This window comes from Dysidea avara, chromosome 1, assembly GCF_963678975.1.
Source record: "Dysidea avara chromosome 1, odDysAvar1.4, whole genome shotgun sequence".
Lineage (NCBI taxonomy): Eukaryota > Metazoa > Porifera > Demospongiae > Dictyoceratida > Dysideidae > Dysidea > Dysidea avara.
In genome coordinates this window covers 13740959-13761777 of record NC_089272.1, presented here as the reverse complement: position 1 = coordinate 13761777, position 20819 = coordinate 13740959, and the positions used below count along the sequence as shown (strand labels likewise).

Genomic DNA, 20819 nt, shown 5'->3' with positions numbered 1-20819 from the left:
TTATATCAAGCTTTTTTGTATTCAATAAGCCACTGGAAATACCATCTTATATCCCTCTTTTTTCACTGAAAATTTTTGGAGGGGGGTCAAGAGCCCCCTTTGACCCCCCCCTGTATCCGCCCTGTACAGTGTATGAGATCACAGGTATGAGGCTATTAGCTCATAAAGTTGAGGTGCTTATAAAATCACCCATTTTGTTTTTATTAATTAGACCATAGAATGATGCTTCAGCATCAAAAAGGCTTCTTTGCTAGCTAGTTTCCATATTAGGGTATTTTGCCACATATTTGTGACATACTGTCTGACTGCTTTATTAGAGCAGCTTAACTAAAGTGACTGTTCTATTAGAATTTAGACTGCTCTATTAGAGTATTGATCTTTTATTTTTAATGGAATTGTGGATTTTCTTACTGTTAAAACTTTGTAATCACTTCAAAATGCCAGCATAACTGATTCCTACACATAACCATTATTGCATAATTACCACATACCTAACTCTAACAAAGCAGTCATCTTAATACGACAGCCATGTTTTTTTAAATATAGCAGTCACACATGTACATCTTAGCTATGCTTCAGCAAAAGTGAACAGACAACAGACTGGTGTAATAAAAGTTTTTGATTTAAAGTAGTAAAACAAGCCACATAATGGTAGTACAACATAACCATGTGGGTAAATCTTTACTGGCATTGAGCAAATGAAATTGTAATAATCCAAAAACCTAGCTCTTTATTTTAATATACTTAATTCCACATAAATAATTATGTAAGTAATTACTGCACAAAATGTTCATAAACCCACACATACCTTGCTTCTTTTCTAGTAAAATGCTCAAGTCCTGCCTGAAGTGATGTTGTAGATAGTCGTTAGCAGCTAAGGCAGCAGTGGGCTGCCAACCATCAGTCTTCTCCCCAGCATAATCACATACACCCTTGACAATGATACAGTTAATAGATGATTGCATTATCCCAAACCCCTCCATTTCATAACCCTTTGCTTCCTCGCCAAAATATTGCAGAAGTCTTTTTCTTTCTTCTTTATCATCCATTAGAACGGGTTTACTTAAAATAAGGCCAGGCTTTATTTCACAATAGCGTTGCTTATCTTGTGTACATGGATACATCCATTGAAAAGGTTCTTGCAAACGCTGAAGCATTAAGCTGCAAGCATTTTTGATATTGCCACGTGGTATATCTTTGCCATTCTTCTTTTTATATTGATCACAATCTTGGATTCGGTTAGACACCAACACATCACCAAGCTTAACACCATTCTCGCGAAAGCCAGCTGCAACGCCAACACCAACAATAAGCTTCACTTTAGGGAAGGTATCTTTATCAGCATGAGAGACAGCATGATGACCATGTCCTGCCTTAACCCTAATCACCACCACTGGACACTTTCCAAAGTCTCCAAACCAGAGAGGATGTATAAGCGAATCAGGGCCTACTTTTGTTCCTCGTTCAGTTTTTAAAACATGTTCTAAACCATTGCGTGGCTTTAAGTAACACATGGTAGCCATGAACTCAATGGGATTCACCACTACAATTATTGCTTGTGTATCAGATATGACTCTTCTCTGTTTCTCTGTAAGTTCATCATATTGCAGAAAGTTTACATCTGTTTTGTCTTCTTGGTGCTTTGATTTCAAATAGTCTTCAGTATACAATGGCTCTAAAGTAATTAAGACAAAGTATATGAGTATCATACAGTATGATAGTACTGTAGGTGTATGTACATTATATATATACATGCCTTCATGTGTACCTTCAACAGCTTGTTTGCTAGGTATGACATTGAGAGGTTCAGATTCAGGTACATCTTTCACAACAGGTTCTGTATCATCCATTGCAGCAGGTTCCACTGTAGCTACGTATATACACATACCGCAAATGTTGTTAGTCTACAAAACACAGCTAATACACAACATCTCAAAAATTTATGTACCAGCTACACAGTATTCTTAACTATGTTGTATGACACAATCAAGACCTTTCATAATTAAAGCATAGCTTAGGTGCATGTTATTCTTCACAACAGGTCCATTACAATATACAGCATATTTATTGTCTATACACAAAGCACTGTTAATACACAGTATCTCACAAATTTACTATCCAGCCACATACTTGGCTGTTTTGGATTAGATATCTAATTACTACATAATTATATTAGTATGAATAGTTCAACTATTACAATGAAATATCAGCACAATCTAAAATGCCCACCACAAAATCTTTTGCTCAAAATTTCCAACATATGGGGAGGTAGCATGCATGAATGTCATTTTGCCGCTTTTACACTACACATGGTTTACACTACACATGGCCTGGATCATCACAACTTATTATTTGTGATGTTCCTTAACTTAAAATTAATGTGTTCTGACCTGAATGAGCCTTTGAAGCGATTTCCATTCTTTCACCAACTGGTAATGATTGGTCAGATGACACATGTTGTACTGGTAAAAGTGTTTCAAAGGATGATTGCTCCATTTGTGAATAACCAACAGCAGCTACAGAAAATAATTTTATGGTACTAAAGTAGCAGCAAACAAATGCAACATTACAAGCTACAATTAAAATAAACAGCTGTAATTTAAAAAACATACACTAGCTAAATGCATTTTCATTTCAACATAAAGGGGTTCTGCTTTTGCACACAAAAAAAAATAAAAATAATTTAAAATAATTATAGCCATCAATATTGGATCAGAGTTGTGCAAAAATGCAGTCAATGCGGTGCTTTAGTGACATTCTGTCACTTATATTGTAAATTACCTGGTACTAAAAGGGTTAGAGTAGAAAGTAGTTCTTTACTTCGAACACATATTTCAAACTTTATATTTAGTTGAGTTTGCAAATTTTGATGATCCACCCTAACTCTGAAACATGGTGGATAGTGAAGTCTATCATCTTCTCTGCGGCTGTCTTGAAATCTTTGATATATAATTTCACTTGTACTTATCTGCAATTGAATAATACCCAGGTAAATATTACTACTGTATAGTACGTATTTGCTGGAATATTGTGCTTAGATACATATATGGGCATATGCAACATTTACAGTAACATATAGCTGTAGATTAGCAGATAATTTTTATTGTGAAGCAAGCATGGAAAACTAAACTATATATTTAATGCAGTGATGTATCTATTACTTAGCATGACTTTAGCTACTAGAAATTCTATACTTTATAATTATTACTATATGACTGAATTCGACAAAACCCAGCTTCAATGCTCATAGCTACTTTAAGCTTCGTTACCAGATATGGCAATTATAAATAATCAATATGTACTAACTTCACACTGCCTAAAACTGTGCAAACAAAATTTGCATGAGTAATTCATCTATTTATTTTATTAGCCATCGATGTTTGAATGCATAAATTTCTGATGCCCAAATTTGGACAGCTATTTGTGCAGGTAATAATATCACAGGGTGGTAGCATTAGGGACAGAGGGGGTGAGGTGGACAAGTTAAATATAGCAGTACACTGTAAAATGAAGCAAGAATACAAGTGTAACCCACAGGTCCAATTTGGGCTCTCCATGGACCCAAATCATTTCCAAATGAAGGAAATGGTGTGGCTTCCTTGCTCACTAACACCATATTCCAACAAAGCCATGGCCACAGAATGGCACCAAACCCCCTCTCGTGACTTTCACAAGGTCTGATAAAAGCTGCTGCAGAAACCAAACTCACCAGTTCTGAAGTACAAAATAGAGTGGAATGTGATGATATATAAAAACATGAGTTTAATTTTGTGTGCATGGAAGCAGGGTTATCTCATATCTGGTCACAGAATATATTTAAACTTCCTATTCTACTGTATATACACACAAATAGACACCTTGTTTTGTCCTACATGACTGACATGCATTTCTTTTGAATGCAGATGTAGCTGAAGCTGCTGATCTTTGAATACTTCCACGATACTACAATTGTGTTCATCTTTTACCATATTCCGGAGTTTGTAGTTATCTTCAGTCAACTAACAAAACAATAACACATTGACAACTATTTAAATCAAAAAACAAACCAAAAAGCAAGAGTATATACATTCAGCTCAATCCAACTACTAAACTAAGAGCAAACTATTACATTGAAGTGCAGGAAATTTAAGTTTATCCGGTGAGTACTAGTGTATTGATTATTTTTTTATCTATTTATTCTGAAGGTCTGTAGGACACCTGGTCCTACAGCCTCTTAAAAGTTGTTACAGAACGTGTGTTTGAAAAGGTTGAGAAAGGAGAAAAAATCCATGACTGGACCTAGGCAGCCTTGAACCTGCAGCCATCCGATCAATGCTCGAACGCTTACAGGAGTCTGCCAGGCAGTCAGGATGTTTTCTCTTTGTCAATTTCATGTATATGTATCCAAGGAACTCTAGAGAGTGACTTATTATCTCGAAGTACTCCATGTGGAACCAAATGGATATTAGTTTATTTTATTAAGGCTTTACAGCACAAGTGCTGAAGGTCTGTAAGACACCTGGTCCTACAGCCTCTTGAAAGTTGTTACAGAAAGCGTGTTTGAAAAGGTGGAGAAAGGAGAAAAAAATCCATGATTCACACACTCACACACAAGCAGGCTCCACTTTTAGTGACGTACCGTAGGGAATTTTTTTTTGATAAAAATAATTTTCATGGATGATCTGAGACCATGAAAATATTTTTTAATGTGACCTCATTAACACATGTACATAGTTGCATTACAGCTGCAAGCATTTCTAAAAGTGATTTCAGTATAGTATCTACTCCTAGGCAGTATTAGTTTCCTAGATAATTCAGTTTGTAGGATGCATCATTTCAATACAACTAAATATTCTAAACATTAGAAGTAAATCATGTAATGTCCAGAGGTGTAGCCAGAATAATTGTATAATCACCAAGCTTAAGATAAAGATACTGTAATAGAGCAGTCAAGATTGAGATACTGTACTCTAATAGAGCAGTCATAGTCTTCAGAGAAGCAGTGTAGTAAGCTATGTAGTTATAAATAAGGGGATATAGTTAGCAGTCTAGTTACGTTTTGTTTGTGTGCTTTTGTGGTCTTGCTATACAGCTAGGCCCTGGCATCGCCAAAAGTCTGCATGCATGGCTATGCCCCTGGCAGTGTTGGGCAAGTTACTTTGTAAAAGTAACTAGTTACATATTACATATTACTTGCAACAGAACTATTTAGTTACAGTTACATATTACCCATAAAATAAAGTAACTGTAATAATATTACATATTATATTACTTTGTGTCCACAGCCGTAAGCTGTCACGTGTGAAACTACCACCTTATCACGTGGCATGATTGCGTTGTTGGACAATGTGCAAATCTTGGTTATAAGTAAGAAGCTAGTGAGTAAGCTTCATTCAGTAGGCCTCGTTACTTCATTGTGGTTAGGCATTACTCAGAGGATTACTAACGAGATCAGTAACTTCGTTACTTTTAGTAATAATATTACGTCATATTAGACTCGTTACAGTAATTATATTACTTAGGTAACGCGTTACATTTGTAAGTAAAGTATCTTGCGTTATATTACCTGTTTTCATAGCGTATTTCGTTATATTACTTTGTTACCACAAAAGTAATAATATTACGTAATGCGTTACATAAGTAACGCATTACTCCCAACACTGGCCCCTGGCAATGTCACTTGTACCATGTACGTTGCAATTTTATAATACAGTGACAAAAAACGTAACAACATTACTGTGTTAAAGCTGGACTGGTGTCTTACATACTTACTACATCGTTACAAGTTACAATTTCACTTCAAGTATCCTACCAGTTTTTGATAAGAAAATAAGCATATTAACCTTATCTGATTTCTCTGGCTTTAAACAACTTCCCTTTGGAGTTGCATTGTACTGAACAACGTTTCCAATGCTGCACCACTTGCACATATGCACTGGTTCTTCTTGACCTTTTTTCTAATATCAGATAACTGTTATCTGAGACCTTCAACAAGGTACCATTGATGGTTCCCTTTCTTCACCTTGCATTGTGCTTCAAACTAGGACTCAGAGCTGCAAAAGTAAAATTTTTTTTCTCCAGAATATGTTAGTAAAATCAGCCAAGGGAGACAAAGCTTTGTTTATAGATTCTGAAACCTTAAAGCCTTGCCACATAGGGACAAGATGATACAGTTTTTCTGTCTGCTGACAGCACCTAACATAGGGCTGTTTCTTGTTAAGTATACAAGCAATCATCTTTCTTTTGTAATGAACCCCACTGTGTTATTAAGCAGTGAATGATTCGGGATGCCCAGGTGCCTTTGTTAAACGTCTTTTCTATTCCAAGTATAAGGAAGCATGTAATCAGTTTCCTTATCATGCCTAATGCTCTGGAAACACAACGATCATCTTTAATTGCATTAATAATGGCAAGGTGTAAATTGTGGCCGAAGGAATTTGCAGCCAATTTAGTATCATACCAAATTATTACATTATCACTAACAATACAAATCCGCTTCTCCTCAGACAGCCCCATCCATCACATTACTGACTTTATTGACTCAGCAAGATTCTCACCATTAGGTCAGCAAGCATAAATAATGTCAGCAGATACTTGCTTTGAAGTCTCCAATCCTCAACAATAAAGTGAACAGTATAACTATGTTGGAAGCATGCCTTTTGTGATACATCTTGTCATGACATTTTTTAACTGCTGCCACTTCTTGCTTTTCCTGTCATACTTTTGGCTTTGGCTGAACATGTGCTCTATTATCGGTTGGTCTTCACTTCTGGAAGACTCCATCCTCTTAGTGCCACCAGACTTCTTGCAACTCTTTTCATCACAAACTTGTGCAAACTGGAGCGGGTGTTTATAGTGCAAATAAGTAAAAGATTACTAGTGTTGCCATGCTTAGCTGACACTGCTGTTAGACACTTAGTGCAAACTGGTTTCAACAAGTTGATTGGCTGTCCGCCACTATTGTTTTCGTTATGAAAATAATTCCACACAGCTGATTTCATTCTGGGCTTTGGTACTAGTGATACATCTACTTCGTGTTCATCAGCTTCACCTTCTTTGCTCACTTCAGCTTCATCTTTCACTAAATCACTCTACATGTGCTACTCGCATGTGCATACTTTTTGAAGTCAGCATTCGGTTTTAAACTATGATATACAGTTTGTACTCAATTTTATTTAAAAAATGTAATTTCTAAAAACACCGAAATACCGCCCAGGACTAATAGTATCAGAATAGTTCCTAACTCTGTTGTCATGCCCTGTTCTTTGAGCTGTTTCACCAGCATCAAAGTATTTCCAGATAATTAAGGCAAGGGAAAACATATCTGCAAAGTATAAAATAAAGGGACAGTAACTTCAGATGATAAAACTCAAGAAAACTGCTACAATTTAAAAAGTTTTTGAGCAAAAATTTTTCCTAGGCAGTCTGCACTCACAGAATAAACTTAAACTTGAAATGAACATTTTTACCATGAAAATTCCTTTACCTATGTGGTACATATATTTCCTGTGTTTGTAGAATAACTTGAAATACAGTAGTTAAATTTGAAGTGATATGTGATGAAAAAACAGTTTTTTTTTAATTCACACAGTGGCTTGTCAGAATACGTCACTAAGAAATATACAGTGGTATTTACTGCCTGTGTCTATGCCCTTAACCATTCCTTGCACATCATTTGACAACCGTATATATGTACGAACTCATTGATATTTTTTTTGATAACACAACACTGTATATCTAATTACTGAACATAGGCCTGTGGCAATTATGCATCCATAATTACAGGAACAATAAGTAGGGCATGATGCCACCATAATAGACACAATTTATTTGCATTTGGAATCCGAGGGATTGCAACTCTGCACATTTTGCAAGAATCAAACTTGGATGCTTTAAAAATGCTGGAAAATCCCCACTGTGGTATGGAACAAACTAATTCTTACAAAATGCCAATGGAGTATATTCTCATAGAGCTATGCTGTAATACCATCAGTTATCTCTTGTTCACTACTTTTTATTGCTTGGATCCCATTTTTAAATTAATATAATTATAGAGTATGTAATAGTTATACCAGGGTGAACAATGCAGTAATTATACCCTGTAGCTGACTATTGAAGCGTAATTAGTGGTTACTTTACTTTCAAGTCAATAATTGATACCTGAGGCACGCGTTCAGACAAAAACATTAACTCTGGTGCCATCCTTTCTTTTGGTGTAGCATGAGTGGGTTCACCAGTCATAATAATGTTTTGTGTGTCCAAGAAAGCCAGCACACCACACTGTGAATACAGTGTATATTGACAGGAAGAAAGTAAACAGCTTTTTCACATGTGCATAGCTCTATGGCCCCTTCTCCAAAGTGCACTACGTTTGCATTATAGCTGTCTGCCAGGTAGGGTAGGCCACACAGCAAAGTTCATAAAATTTGCAACAACCATTTGTGAGATATGGGTGTTCAGAGTTTTGTTTTAATTTCTCCGTTTTTTTTTTTTTTACCTTTTTCTTCTTATGCCGTATGGGGGCTACGAGACTTCAATTTATTTTCACACACTTTGCAAAAATTGCTATAAATGCAAATGTGTAACTTGATTGCCTTGATCTTTGCCACAAATGAAGAGCATGTAACAGTGGATTCACGTAACAAGTTTGCTGTGGATCTCCAAGGAATTATGAGCGTAAAAAAGATCAAACTTCTGTCATGGCTACAGGGTAAACCGAGTATAGGAATAACTTGAAAATTTATATCGTAGCATAACTCTATATGTTATCAAAAGGCACTAGTGCCTTTTGATAACATATAGAGTTATGTACAGCCACAAAGTTATAAAGCAAAAACCAGACAAATGTAAAATCGCAGGATCAAGATACTCTAATAGAGCAGTCACCATGGGGGTAAAAAGGTGTACAAAAACGTTGAAAAAATTTGCCAGAGTTAGAACCAGGGACCTCCATACCTAACACCTGCATCCTTAACCACTGAACTACTGTTATCTTGGCTGATCCCCTCACTTAATGTCTGCTTTATAAATGAAATTTCTAGTTTAAATCTGCTTATAATTAAACATTTGTCATTTCATAAATCTATCAATAGAAGTACTAGATTGTTCTAGAACATTTTATGTATATTCTATTAAAAATCCTCAAAAATGTGCACTCTATTAGAGTATTACAATAATATTATCAAATATTGAAGTAAATCATGCAATGCAAAACATTTATAAGTCTGTCTTCAAAAGTCATCATTATGTCTGTATAGAAAAGAAGAAATGTGAGTAAAAACAAACTTCAGTCAGCCATAGGCTGGCCTTATAAGATACAAAAAGACGTAATATCCACACAAAAACAGCCAAGCTATGAAAAAATGGTGTGGCCTTAAAAAAAACCTGGGTGAAAAGAAGGAATGGTTGCAATAATGTTAATGCAAATTAATTTAATAATGGCTGTATGCATTGTTAAAATTTATTAGCACTAACATCATTGCAGCCATTTCTTGGCCGCCAACCTTGATTTTAAACTTTTTTCACCCGGGCATTTTAAGGCCGCACCATTTTTCACAGCTTGGCTGTTTTTGTGTGGATAATATTTAGCTGGCTAGAGTAAAAATCATTCCACCACATGGTTTCATAGTTGAATCTTGCCATTCTCAGCCTCTACAATAGATTTGAAGCCTGAACAAAAAAAATTACAATAGCTACAATTGCTACCTGTAAAATGATAATTTTTAAACCAGGCGCTTTCAGCCAGCTGTGGGCGCGCGCCTGGTTTACTGAAATTGTTTTTGTAAAAGCGTGTGTGTGTACCTATCTACCTATTATCTACCTATGTTTGTCCGTACAGACCCACGTGAGCAAAATCGTTAAATAATGGTAAAAGCAGCTTTTACGTAAGAAGTAAAAGTGAAATGAAGTCTGTAGTAAACTTCTGCACAGGTGAACTTTGCTCTGAGGTGGTTTCTTTTCGGTGGACTGAAATAAGGGTGTGGCGACTTTCCTCAGACTACCTTCCCCTTGAGGTTTTCAGGCGTTTAGCAACTAAAAAACAACGGTGCAGGTCTCATACACTGCCTATCGCTTCGAGTTGAAAGGGGGCGTATCTCTTACGTATGCGAACAAAAATGAAGAGTAGCTTTGGGGCTTTGTCGAGAGAATTTGTGGGAAAAAACACATTAGTCACACTATAAAACAGTTTAGAAGATACTTCTGTGCGTAATATGTTGGTAAAAGCAGTTTGTTTAACAAATGCTGCCTTAGCAGTGCATAGCAACGTAGCTAACTTAACAAATTACAAATATTTCATGAATTACGAAATAAAAGAATTAGCTAATAGTATTGCACAACCCAAAACTATCCTATTGTAAAATAGTAATTCATAGTTGGTTAATTCATAGTTGGTTAATTCATAGTAGCATATACTGTCTGTAGTTAATTTCAGATGAGTTAGCTAGCTGCATGGCGCCTGGTTTTTAGAATTAGCACAACATCAACTTGTTTAGAGACACTTAATACACTTTATGCACCAATTACAAAAAATACTTAGAGTGCTAAAGGTTACTTAACACTGTACAATAAGTGATGTTTTTACTAACAAACCGATCTTGGTTTTGGATTACTTGGGCTGTTCTATTACAGTATATCAAATACTGGTTTCTGGAAACCAGTAGAATTGTGCCTGTCTTTTAGCAAGCACTAATGACACTCTTCAATCCACAATTCTCTATAAAATAAAACATGAACATAACAATTATAATATACATACCTTCCTAAGATATTTCAAGTTACAGCAAAAACAAATCTCAATGAAGAAATTTTTTGAGTTGGTATAATCTACTGGTAGAAACTGGTATACTGCTACTTCATCAGCTATCTCTTCACTTTTCTTTGCTATGCATGTATACGTAGAATAGGTATGGTAGGTATAGAATGGGCTTCTTCTTTCACAATGGCTGGAATAAACTTGGGTAGCTTCACACATCTTATATTCACCAATGCAATGTTCACTTCCGTTCTCTTTGCAGGCTTCCATAACACACAACTGTGAAATATGTTCTTCTTTGGAAACAACAGCATGATGTTCAACCTCTATCTTTAGTGGCTTCTTAAAGTTATAGCTAGCACCTATCCACACATAAGGACTAATACGAGTATAGCCTTTTGGAAGCTTATGTGGTCCAAATAAACTAACAGCAGCTTTAACTTCAACTGAATAACCCTTTTCAATTGCTCCTTTAGGAATTTCTACTGTGGTATTATGACCTTGAATACCTATCACTTTTCCATAATGGGTACATTTTTGTGATACCAAAGCTGTATCCTTCAAGACACATACTTCCTGGTTCTTCACTATACACAGCACACATATAAATATACATAATTTTCAACAAAGAATTGTATACAGTATACTGCAAAGGGAAGTACACACTACAGTTGTCTAATATTTGACAACTATCTTGCATGAGTAATGCCTGCTAATGATTTGACCCTACTGTACTAATTTAAGTATGCTGTGTTAATCCTTATCCTTACTTACATATGCAACCTGGTCCATACATTTCTTCAATTATCTCAGCATAGTTTAGCATAACTATTGATCTCTTCAACTTTAATACAGGACCTTCAGTCAAAACATTAAAATATTATCACATTTCTTACTATCTTAAAATGCATACTCAACCTAGTTCTCCTCCAACTACTGTGAAATCAGTTTCTAGCAATCTCCAGTAACGTATCTGTTATCCATATATACATAGACATTGATTATAAAATACTTAAAATACCTTTTGGCTTTCAGAAAAAGTGTGGTATTTGTTGTATCGATCAATACCATCCTGGATGACCTTATACACTGCACTGTCATTAGTTTCTATCACTTGTGACAAGGTTGTACAGTTGGTACCCAACTCCTCCTGGAAAGTCTTTATCACTTGTGGATGCAGGAAATCTGTGACTTCTCCAGTGTCAGGATCCACATCACACTATGTACAAAAACAACACTACAATAGCCCCTTACTAGTAAATCATGTCTTTACCTTCAGTGTCAGTAGACATGTCAGGTATTCCCTGCTATCTCCTATCAATACCACATTACACAGAAAATCTATTTCACTTTTAATGAATCCTTCTATTCCAATTGGGACAATCTTTTGTCCTCCAACCAAGCTAATTACATCTGCAGAAATATGCAGAACATATAAACACAAAAAGCATCTTAGTACTCACCATCAACACGGCAAACAATGTGTAAAAAATTATCCTGTAGAAATGACAGCATACAGTAATGCTAACTTTTGCCACTTAGAAAGAAAACCTTTTTAAAAATCATATGTACACTTACATCATCTAGCCAACCAATGTCTCCAGAATGTAACCATCCTTCATCATCAATTGTTTCCTTTGTCTTTTCTTCCATGTTAAGGTAGCCCATGAAAACATTTCTGCCTCGGCAAACCACCTGTCCATAATTATTTCTATTATTATTATTATAATCATAGTAATTTAGTATTATGTGCAAACTTTTACTACATAGAAAGTTTTTAAAATTCCATAGAAACTTGTTGAAAGTGCTTAGAGCCACTTTGAAGTTTTTCTAAGTAACACTGCTAGGTCATCATGAAGGGAAAGTGAGGCTGACTTCTAGTCAATATTGTTCACTGGAAAACTTCCCAACTCTGTGGCCCATTGCACTCAAGACTTATGATTGATTAAACAAGCACCAACCAACATAGCATACAGTATCTCATCTTCTGTATCAGCACCACTATACCTACAAGCCACATGCACTAATTTAAACAGCTTCAATTTTTGAAAATCTCTCATAGGAAATATAAAGTCAAGGCAAGGAATATAGATACATGTTTGTAAAAGGCACATGCAATGATGATGATTTGCTATTGTCACATAAAATGGAAGCTATGCAATGTGTTGTTTAGCCTCTAACACTGTGACTGTGATCAGGCTAGCAAGGAGACAGGAAAACCAACCAAAACTACATTTTTACATCAAAACATACGTACAACAGTATGTTGAGCAGCCAAGGAAAGCTGGAGTGGATGCAAGGCAGACAAGTGTGTATTAAACAATAACCAAATGATGCTATTTTCACACATCTACAACTCGGTCATGCTTGAACAGAAACAGACCGTTGTTGCTGTGAAAGGTTATACCAAATTTGATCTAAGTAACTCTTGTCATCTCTGAGATATGCACATTTAAAGTTTATACTCCATAGTATTTTCTTCCTCTTAATCTTTTGTTTGAAATCACCCTAACTCACTCATGCCTTAAACAGTTTACTTCAAATTTAGAGGATAGAAAGAGTGATTAAAGTGCATTTACCTAATAATCTTGGTCTTAATGCATTGGTAAGATCCACACAATTTTTGAAAAATTGTAAGCGCTCTACCTAAAATGCTTAGAACAGCAATCTGCTGTGGTACACATCTTCAATGCAATGGAAATCAAAGTAACAATCAAGGAGTTATGTATAACACAAAAATAGAGTAGTTGATACGTAGTATAGTACCTACCAGCCACACTGGCTATGAAAACTAGCATGAAAAAGATATGATATCAAAGGCAGTGGCCAAGAAATGGGTAAACTTATATTAATGCAATTATCTGTTACAGATGTAAAAAAATGTTTGAAATATTCATAATTGTTTTAGCTACATTAGACTAGTAGCTACATTACCTGTCTGAACATATACATGTCCTACTGTTAAACAACTTGTAGCTAATGTCTTGTTCCACCCTCAGTCAGGTGCATAGCCAAGGGTGCATGGGTATGGCAGGCATTTTCCAAACTATCCCAATTCCTTACCCAACCATTATCAACTTTTGCCAGCCAACTTATTGCTGTACTAGATTAATGGCAGTGCAACACAGTCTACCTAATGCCTAATGCATGTACCAGTGTTGAACCCACAGCTGAACATGTATGAAAACAGTCCAGTCTGTTTGATACATATCACGTGATCTGTCTAAGTGGAGAATCCCTTGGAAACTCCTAGCCATGACACCTCTGCAGGCACACATGACATGTGTTTAATTCAGTTTTTAAACAAAAGCTTGAAATAAATACTGTCTCTACACTGCAGAACAAGTACTAAAGCCAATAAAATATTTAATTTAACCTGGCTTGTCAAGTGCTGGATTGTGACAGAAAGATGTGTATACCAAACACGAACTAAACAACAATGCTGTAAGCCTTGGAATGTAGCCCAAATATATCATCAGATATGCCATGGGCCTTAGGTAAAGTTGTTGTGATGTGTATTGCATTGTTGAAGATGTCAAGTTTTTCTGTATCTTAGGTCCATGCAGTCTACAGACTACAACTCATCTAAGTAGCTGCAGTTAGGCACTGTTCTTCCTTAAGATTCATCAGTTGTGCAGCTGCACCAGTATATGCCCTTAGGCAACACCCCTAGCCTTGTATGTATGATTATACAAACTAGCTACACCTAACTGTGCTATTGTATCACATTAGACATCCAGATGATCATGATAGCCATGTGAAAAAATCAACCTCCCACAAGAAACATAAATCACCATATAGAACAAGTAAACTACAGTACAACTAATTACATAACAATAGAGACAAACAAACACCACGTTGCATGTTGAATAAAATAAACACAGTTTACATCGTACAGAAGCACAGCTAGCTATAGGCTGTGTTCATACACCTTCCAAGAATTTGTTGATAATCCCTTATGTGAATGTGAGCCTGTTTTCTGTATTTGGTATATAGTTATGTTCAGCTGTCAATTTGCCTTACTATTCTACTGCCCTCAGTTTCATGGATTTTTGGATAGTCGAGGTTTGAGTTTAAGAGGTTAAATGTACATACAGTATACTTAAAAATTTTATAGCAATGAATTGTGCAGTTTGTATAATTATTTAAATTCACAACTTCAAATCACACAGCTGATTGTCAACGCATGACTAATTCAATAAACTAATGTCAGAGTGTAGTAGGCATTTTCAAAGTGTGCACTGTTATGTGCAATGGAGACATTACTATCTGTGTCCATACAGTCAAACATAAACTATAGAACAGGGCAGATTTTGGTTTACTAAATCACTTAGCACCTACACATGTTCACTTAATCACTACGCATGTTTAATTACTCACCTGCCACCTGTTGTAATGGCGACAAGTGGGTTAGTACAATAGCATGTCTATGCAATAGCATGGATTAGTATACCATCTATTGTTATACAGCTGTAGATAGACTGGAGCAATGTGAGTAAACTTTATTGCTCAAGGAAACAACAACAACAGCACCAAATTGGCATAACCAGACATCAAACCCGAAACCTTTTTATTACCAGGCTGATGCTCTAGCCACTTGGTTATGCTACCACCTGGTGGCCTGGTGTCATTTGGGTGAGTAGCACACCCATCATTGGGTGCCTGGTGTTTACTGGGGAAGTAAATACACTGTCTCACTTAGCAATGTTGGGGCTTCAGGTTCCACGGCCTCTCTTGATGAGACCTGGACAGTCCTCCTTTGGATTTACTTACTAGCCCTGCCCCAGGAAGATTTGCATGCACAAGGCTCAAACGCCTAAGTGGTGCACAGGCATCCCAGTTATGGTTCACTGGGTGGCAATAGCTGTATTTCACAAGGCTTCCATAGGCTTTGCTTTCTCTTTGGTGTAACTGTATTATTATACTATTTACTGCTGTACTCTGACAACCATAGTACAAGCAAGTTAAACACCTCTGCCAATGGAACTAAGGTGTTTAATAACCCTCGGGCCTAGCAGTGCACTATGGACACTACAGCCTCATGCCTTCGGGTCACTAAATCATTTAGTTTCCTTGGCCTTGGTTTCAAACTATAGTTTCAAATCTCTAACCTCTCCTATATCATTCTCTGGTTGATTTAAGCACAAAAGTTGTAATTCCTTGTATTCATCTGTGTTAATTATTTCAACCTGAACACCCTTTGTACTGCGGCCACATGATCCAAATTTCATAGCACCTTCCAAGTTGGTAGTTAGAGGTAAGGTAGACTCACTCATTCCGTAATACCCCAACACAGTCAGCTTCATGTTATAAAAATACTTAAGAGTCTCTTTATGCATCGATTCACCTCCTACTGATATATATTTACACTTGTCAAGACCCAGGTCCTTTATGATCTTGTTTAAACTTGATATCCCTTTAGGTCTTTGACTGGAACAAACAAAAACCACATTTCAATAAATTTTCAGTGTAAACAATCCTCTAGTCTAACCTGGTAACCCGATGTTCTAGCATTAAAGCCTCTATTCTCTGTTTGATCTTCTCCCACACTCTATAATGTATGCAGTAGTTACTAATTACAGTTAGTATCTGATTACTGTCAGTGTGTACCGTGGTGTTGAAAACAAGAAAGTGGGTTGGACTTCTTGCATAGCAGAAATCAGAGAACTCTAGACATGTACACAAATATATGTACATGAATCACATACATCTACTATACTTATGAACTAACCTCAATAGCATTTGAATTTGCAAACCATACTGTACCACCAGCAGGAATAGGCAAAAACATGTCTGCAAACTACAAATCAAATAAAAGCACCGAGTGAAACTACATTAGTTCTTTAGAGACTCCATCCAAATAATTACAACCCATTAACAACTGTTGCCACCTTATGACGGCAGAATACTGTAATTGATATGTATCTCACACATAGGTTATAATTTTGCTTTTTTAGTATCTTCTCTACTGTTGCATAGTCTGTATGTCCAGTAATTCTATAGATAAAGCTTCAAGGCTGCTCTTCACTTTTGTATGGATATGATTGACCTATATTTGGTAGCCTATAAGGCATCTACAAGTTTTCCAGTTGTTAAAAATCTGTAAAGCCTGTTGGTAAAGGTGATCATAGCACCTTCAGAAGCTCAAGAAATCATCTCAGAGCAAAGGCTCCCTATGCAGAATTCCAATTGATCATAGAACCTTCATTTCTCACATGCTAGCTGCTTTTAGCAAAAAACTCTTTTACTATGTGAGGGTGCGGACGAACAAACATAGATACAGTACCGCTCAAATGTAACATCTTGTTTGAGTGCAATTGGTTAAAAATCAAGCTAATTAAGGGCGTGGCACCTGTTTTGCTCACAAATATTCATCCCAAACAGAAAGGGATAAATACTCATGAGCGAAATGGGTGCCATTCCCTTCAATTAGCTTGTTTTAAAATTGCTTACGCTATCACAAGATGACGTTACATTTGAGTGGTATCGTAAACTGATAGATGATCCTCTTAACTGTTGGCAGTAGAACACACCATAACACAAATATGCATGCACACAATTTTTTTTCAAAAAGAAATTTCTGGTTTATAATAATGCAAATCTCCCCATCACAATAAAAAATATTAGTTTTAAAAATTAATACTACTCCTTCACAATGTAACCAGCCTCCCAATAACACCTCTAGGCCAGTCACCACCATCTGCTGATGGTGGTTATCTTGGTAAGGTGTGCAGGGTTTCACAGGTTCTCCTATTAGCCTAAATATAGGACCATGCATTGTCAATTCCCTTTTTTCACTACTCCTTACTTAACTACTGCATGTTTTGCTAAGATGGCTTGGAGGTCGGAATACTGGGGGTTCTAGCATTCTGTGGAAGCCACAAGAATTCAACAGGCAATATGGGTTCCTAGGTGAAACACCTGCTCTGTCACACCCTAAGCTAACCTCAAGATGGATAAACAGAGGATTTAAAATAGTCACTCCAATGAGACTGCCTGTGGTGCATACATACTTACAGTATTACTCCATCCTTTTTTGGGTCAAGACTATCCAAACCATGTTTCATTATTATGATTTCATTACCCCACCCATAAGTATAGACCACATACAGCTGTACAACAGGGAAGGGAATCTGGGAGGGAACAAGCTCTCCAGGTTTTTTTCACACTTTACTGTGCGCCTTCTGATAACACATGCACAACAAGTTGTTTTCCTATTAATGTCCACCTGAGGAGATGCGGCCACATTTTTGGTAGTGCATATGTAACAATCATATTCCAATTGAAGGTCCCCCATCAATGTGTGGCTGTTCCTCTTTGCTTCGTGACTGTGTTGCGGATACTGGTTGACTTCCTAACTGTAGTTACTGCCTCCATGCACTACCCACTTTTACCAGGTCATTATGTAAGAATATGTCAAAATACACCCCTTTGTGTTCGATCACCATATTTACTTTCTTTAACTAGTTAAACTTCATCTAGGTTCCAGCAATAAAGAGTGAAGCAAGGTATATGAATGATGCTACTACATAGGCATGTTATCACTATCTGTTCAATGCTAAATTTTCCCACAAAGCTATGTTATAAAAGCTATCATCATTCATATCTCTTGTTTTGCTATTTTTATTGCTGTAAACCTGCTTCATTGCACTAGCTTGATAACTTTTTTGGTACAGATATACAGGTGTGGCTGTAACTGCTCTATTAGAGTACTGTTGCTCATCTCGAGGAAGCTATGTATGCAATAGATTTAAGGGGTATGATTGCCATGTAATGTTCTCTACAGCAAAATTACAGCTAACTGCAGCTATATTATCAATGGGCACGGTGACAGTTCTCTGATCATTAAAGGAGTGGTGGCACATTCTGATCATTTCAGCATGTGGTCACACCATGCCCTTAACACATTGCATTTGTTTTATAAGTGCAGCTACAGATATCTACTATAGCATAAGCACTTCAAATAGTTTTGTAGTGTCTGAATACATTCCTCTAAGGAAAGTGTCAATACAAACATTAATGCTTTGGTATGGTTTCCCTGTATGAAGAAGATGACCGTGTAAACTAAAAAAAAAAAAAAGCAAAATACAGATGGTAGACACCCATAGGAACCAGAAAAAAGCACATGCAACACATGAGTTTGTTATTGTGGCATGAAATGATGGCTATGTACTGCCTTGTTTGGTCTCTAGCCTTGTAACTATGGTCACGTAGGCAGCTCTTCTGGCAGGCAGACTAAATATCAATTTTTTTACAAAATCAAGATTATGAAGCTTTCTAGTTTTTAATGCTGGATTTAATGTTGGATCCACTAAGACTATTCCATAAAATTAATTTTCATCATGTATGATATCTCTAGGGTAGTTTTAATAGCAGCTTTTGGTGAGTACCATTTATTATAGGGGAGGCCCCTACTTAAAAAGACAGTATTCCAAACCATACAAGTGGTGATTTTACATATAAATTTGTACTATCTTACTCATAAGGTAACTCCCCTGCAGTTCACATCATTGTCTGGTAGCAGAAAAAACCACTCTGTAAAGTTTCGTCCAATGCAAATTGCAAACAGCCGCTTAACCCAGGCTCTAGCAGCTAGTACAAACTTGTAATGTTGTCATGATGGCATCACCAACAAAAATTTGTAGTAACAAGCCTGTTCAGTTAATTAATGGCCTACAATGGGCTAGCGCTGCTGTGCTTGTGGCTACATATCCAGTGTATCAGAGCATTCAGGCTGTTTACAATCTTCTGCTTGTTTTAAATAACCTGTAATTCCACAACAAAATGATTCAAGTCATTGTAGCAGGCTGTAAGGAAGTGAGACTTGTTGTTCACTATCAAACCACAATAATTATGTAAAACCACCTCAAATACTTGGCGCACTTGTACAATTTCAGCACTTGTATGGTTTGGTGCCCTGCCTCTTTAACAGTACTGCTATACTGTTTGATGACTTATAGAACCAACCATTCCAATAATGTGAGCTGGTGACAGATAGCTAATAGCTGATTTCGTAGCTCCTTCAATGTCAACTGTATCCAAAAAAGCCATTGTACTCCATGTGAGCTATGTACATAACAAATTTAATTTATGATATACCTAAAAACAACTACCAACTCACATTGTCATGACTCAACATGACTCCTTTGGGATTACTAGTAGTTCCTGACTGTAAAAGAATTTGCATACTACATACTACATAAATTCTCATGTACTACATGCAGCCACATGTGCCATGAGCAATAAACATTCACAAAGCAAATAATCAATAATTACACTTAATAGTAGGGATTGTGAATTGCTAAGCAGCAATCAAGTTTCATGATAATTTGGTAGTAACTGCAGGATATAAATTGATATTGCATGTTCATTTTTTATTAGGGGGGGAAGGTGCGAATTCATTGGTAGCATGTCAATGACTTCATGCATTCTCTATGATGTAATGAAATAGGATTTGGTCATAATATTTGTCCCTATCACATCTATACAGACACAATGATAATTACAGAATGATTGTATTGCATGTTTTATGATTATTAATTCTGTTAATATTAGCTATTGTATTGCTATAGTAGAGTGTATATTTTATTGCTTACTTATTGGCCTTTCATCCACCCACCCATGGCCAGCTAATTACCATCTCTTGTGACTAATCAATCTCTGTTTAGTACTCCATTAACTTATAAGAGTGATCACCTACTAATAACTATATTACAGTCAGCACACAGGCAAAAGAGCCAACAGTCTTTGACTAGTAAAGACGTAGCAGTTTTTCAATTTGCAGCGCAGCTTCCAAGCATCACAGTAAATTCTGGGGCCAACAGAAGGCCAACATCAGTCACTTTACAGCCAGCTGGTCAGTGACTTTAACGTCACCCTGTTGTCCAGCTGGCCAATTCCACAGAATAACCTTTATTTTAGTCACAGAACTGTCTCAAAACTAAATCCCACAAACAATCTCATAAAGTACATATTATACCACAGTAAGTTTGTCAAAGAAATTGATGATTTCTGGAATGCATTAACAAGCAATATATAGGCAAAGTGCCAAAAGTATACTCAATTGTGAGCTTGAACACTGGAGCAT

At 36.4% G+C, this 20819-nt stretch overlaps 1 protein-coding gene across 2 annotated transcripts in view; it reads right to left on the bottom strand.

Annotated features, from left to right (window-relative positions):
* LOC136257144 (uncharacterized) overlaps positions 1–20819 on the bottom strand; it is a 34656-nt gene that overhangs the window by 1077 nt on the left and 12760 nt on the right. The window contains exons 7-24 of one of the 2 annotated variants that reach the window (XM_066050244.1): positions 19854–19901; positions 19700–19798; positions 16464–16532; positions 16343–16401; positions 16224–16283; positions 15844–16162; positions 12311–12427; positions 12196–12229; positions 12006–12145; positions 11754–11951; positions 11651–11705; positions 11507–11590; positions 10736–11319; positions 3858–3998; positions 2782–2968; positions 2391–2516; positions 1769–1870; positions 809–1675 (exon numbers count right to left, since the gene is read on the bottom strand). In XM_066050244.1, the coding sequence (XP_065906316.1) occupies positions 809–1675; positions 1769–1870; positions 2391–2516; positions 2782–2968; positions 3858–3998; positions 10736–11319; positions 11507–11590; positions 11651–11705; positions 11754–11951; positions 12006–12145; positions 12196–12229; positions 12311–12427; positions 15844–16162; positions 16224–16283; positions 16343–16401; positions 16464–16532; positions 19700–19798; positions 19854–19901 (3289 nt within the window). The remainder of the gene's footprint in view (positions 1–808; positions 1676–1768; positions 1871–2390; positions 2517–2781; positions 2969–3857; positions 3999–10735; positions 11320–11506; positions 11591–11650; positions 11706–11753; positions 11952–12005; positions 12146–12195; positions 12230–12310; positions 12428–15843; positions 16163–16223; positions 16284–16342; positions 16402–16463; positions 16533–19699; positions 19799–19853; positions 19902–20819) is intronic. The other variant, XM_066050245.1, reaches the window with a different exon arrangement.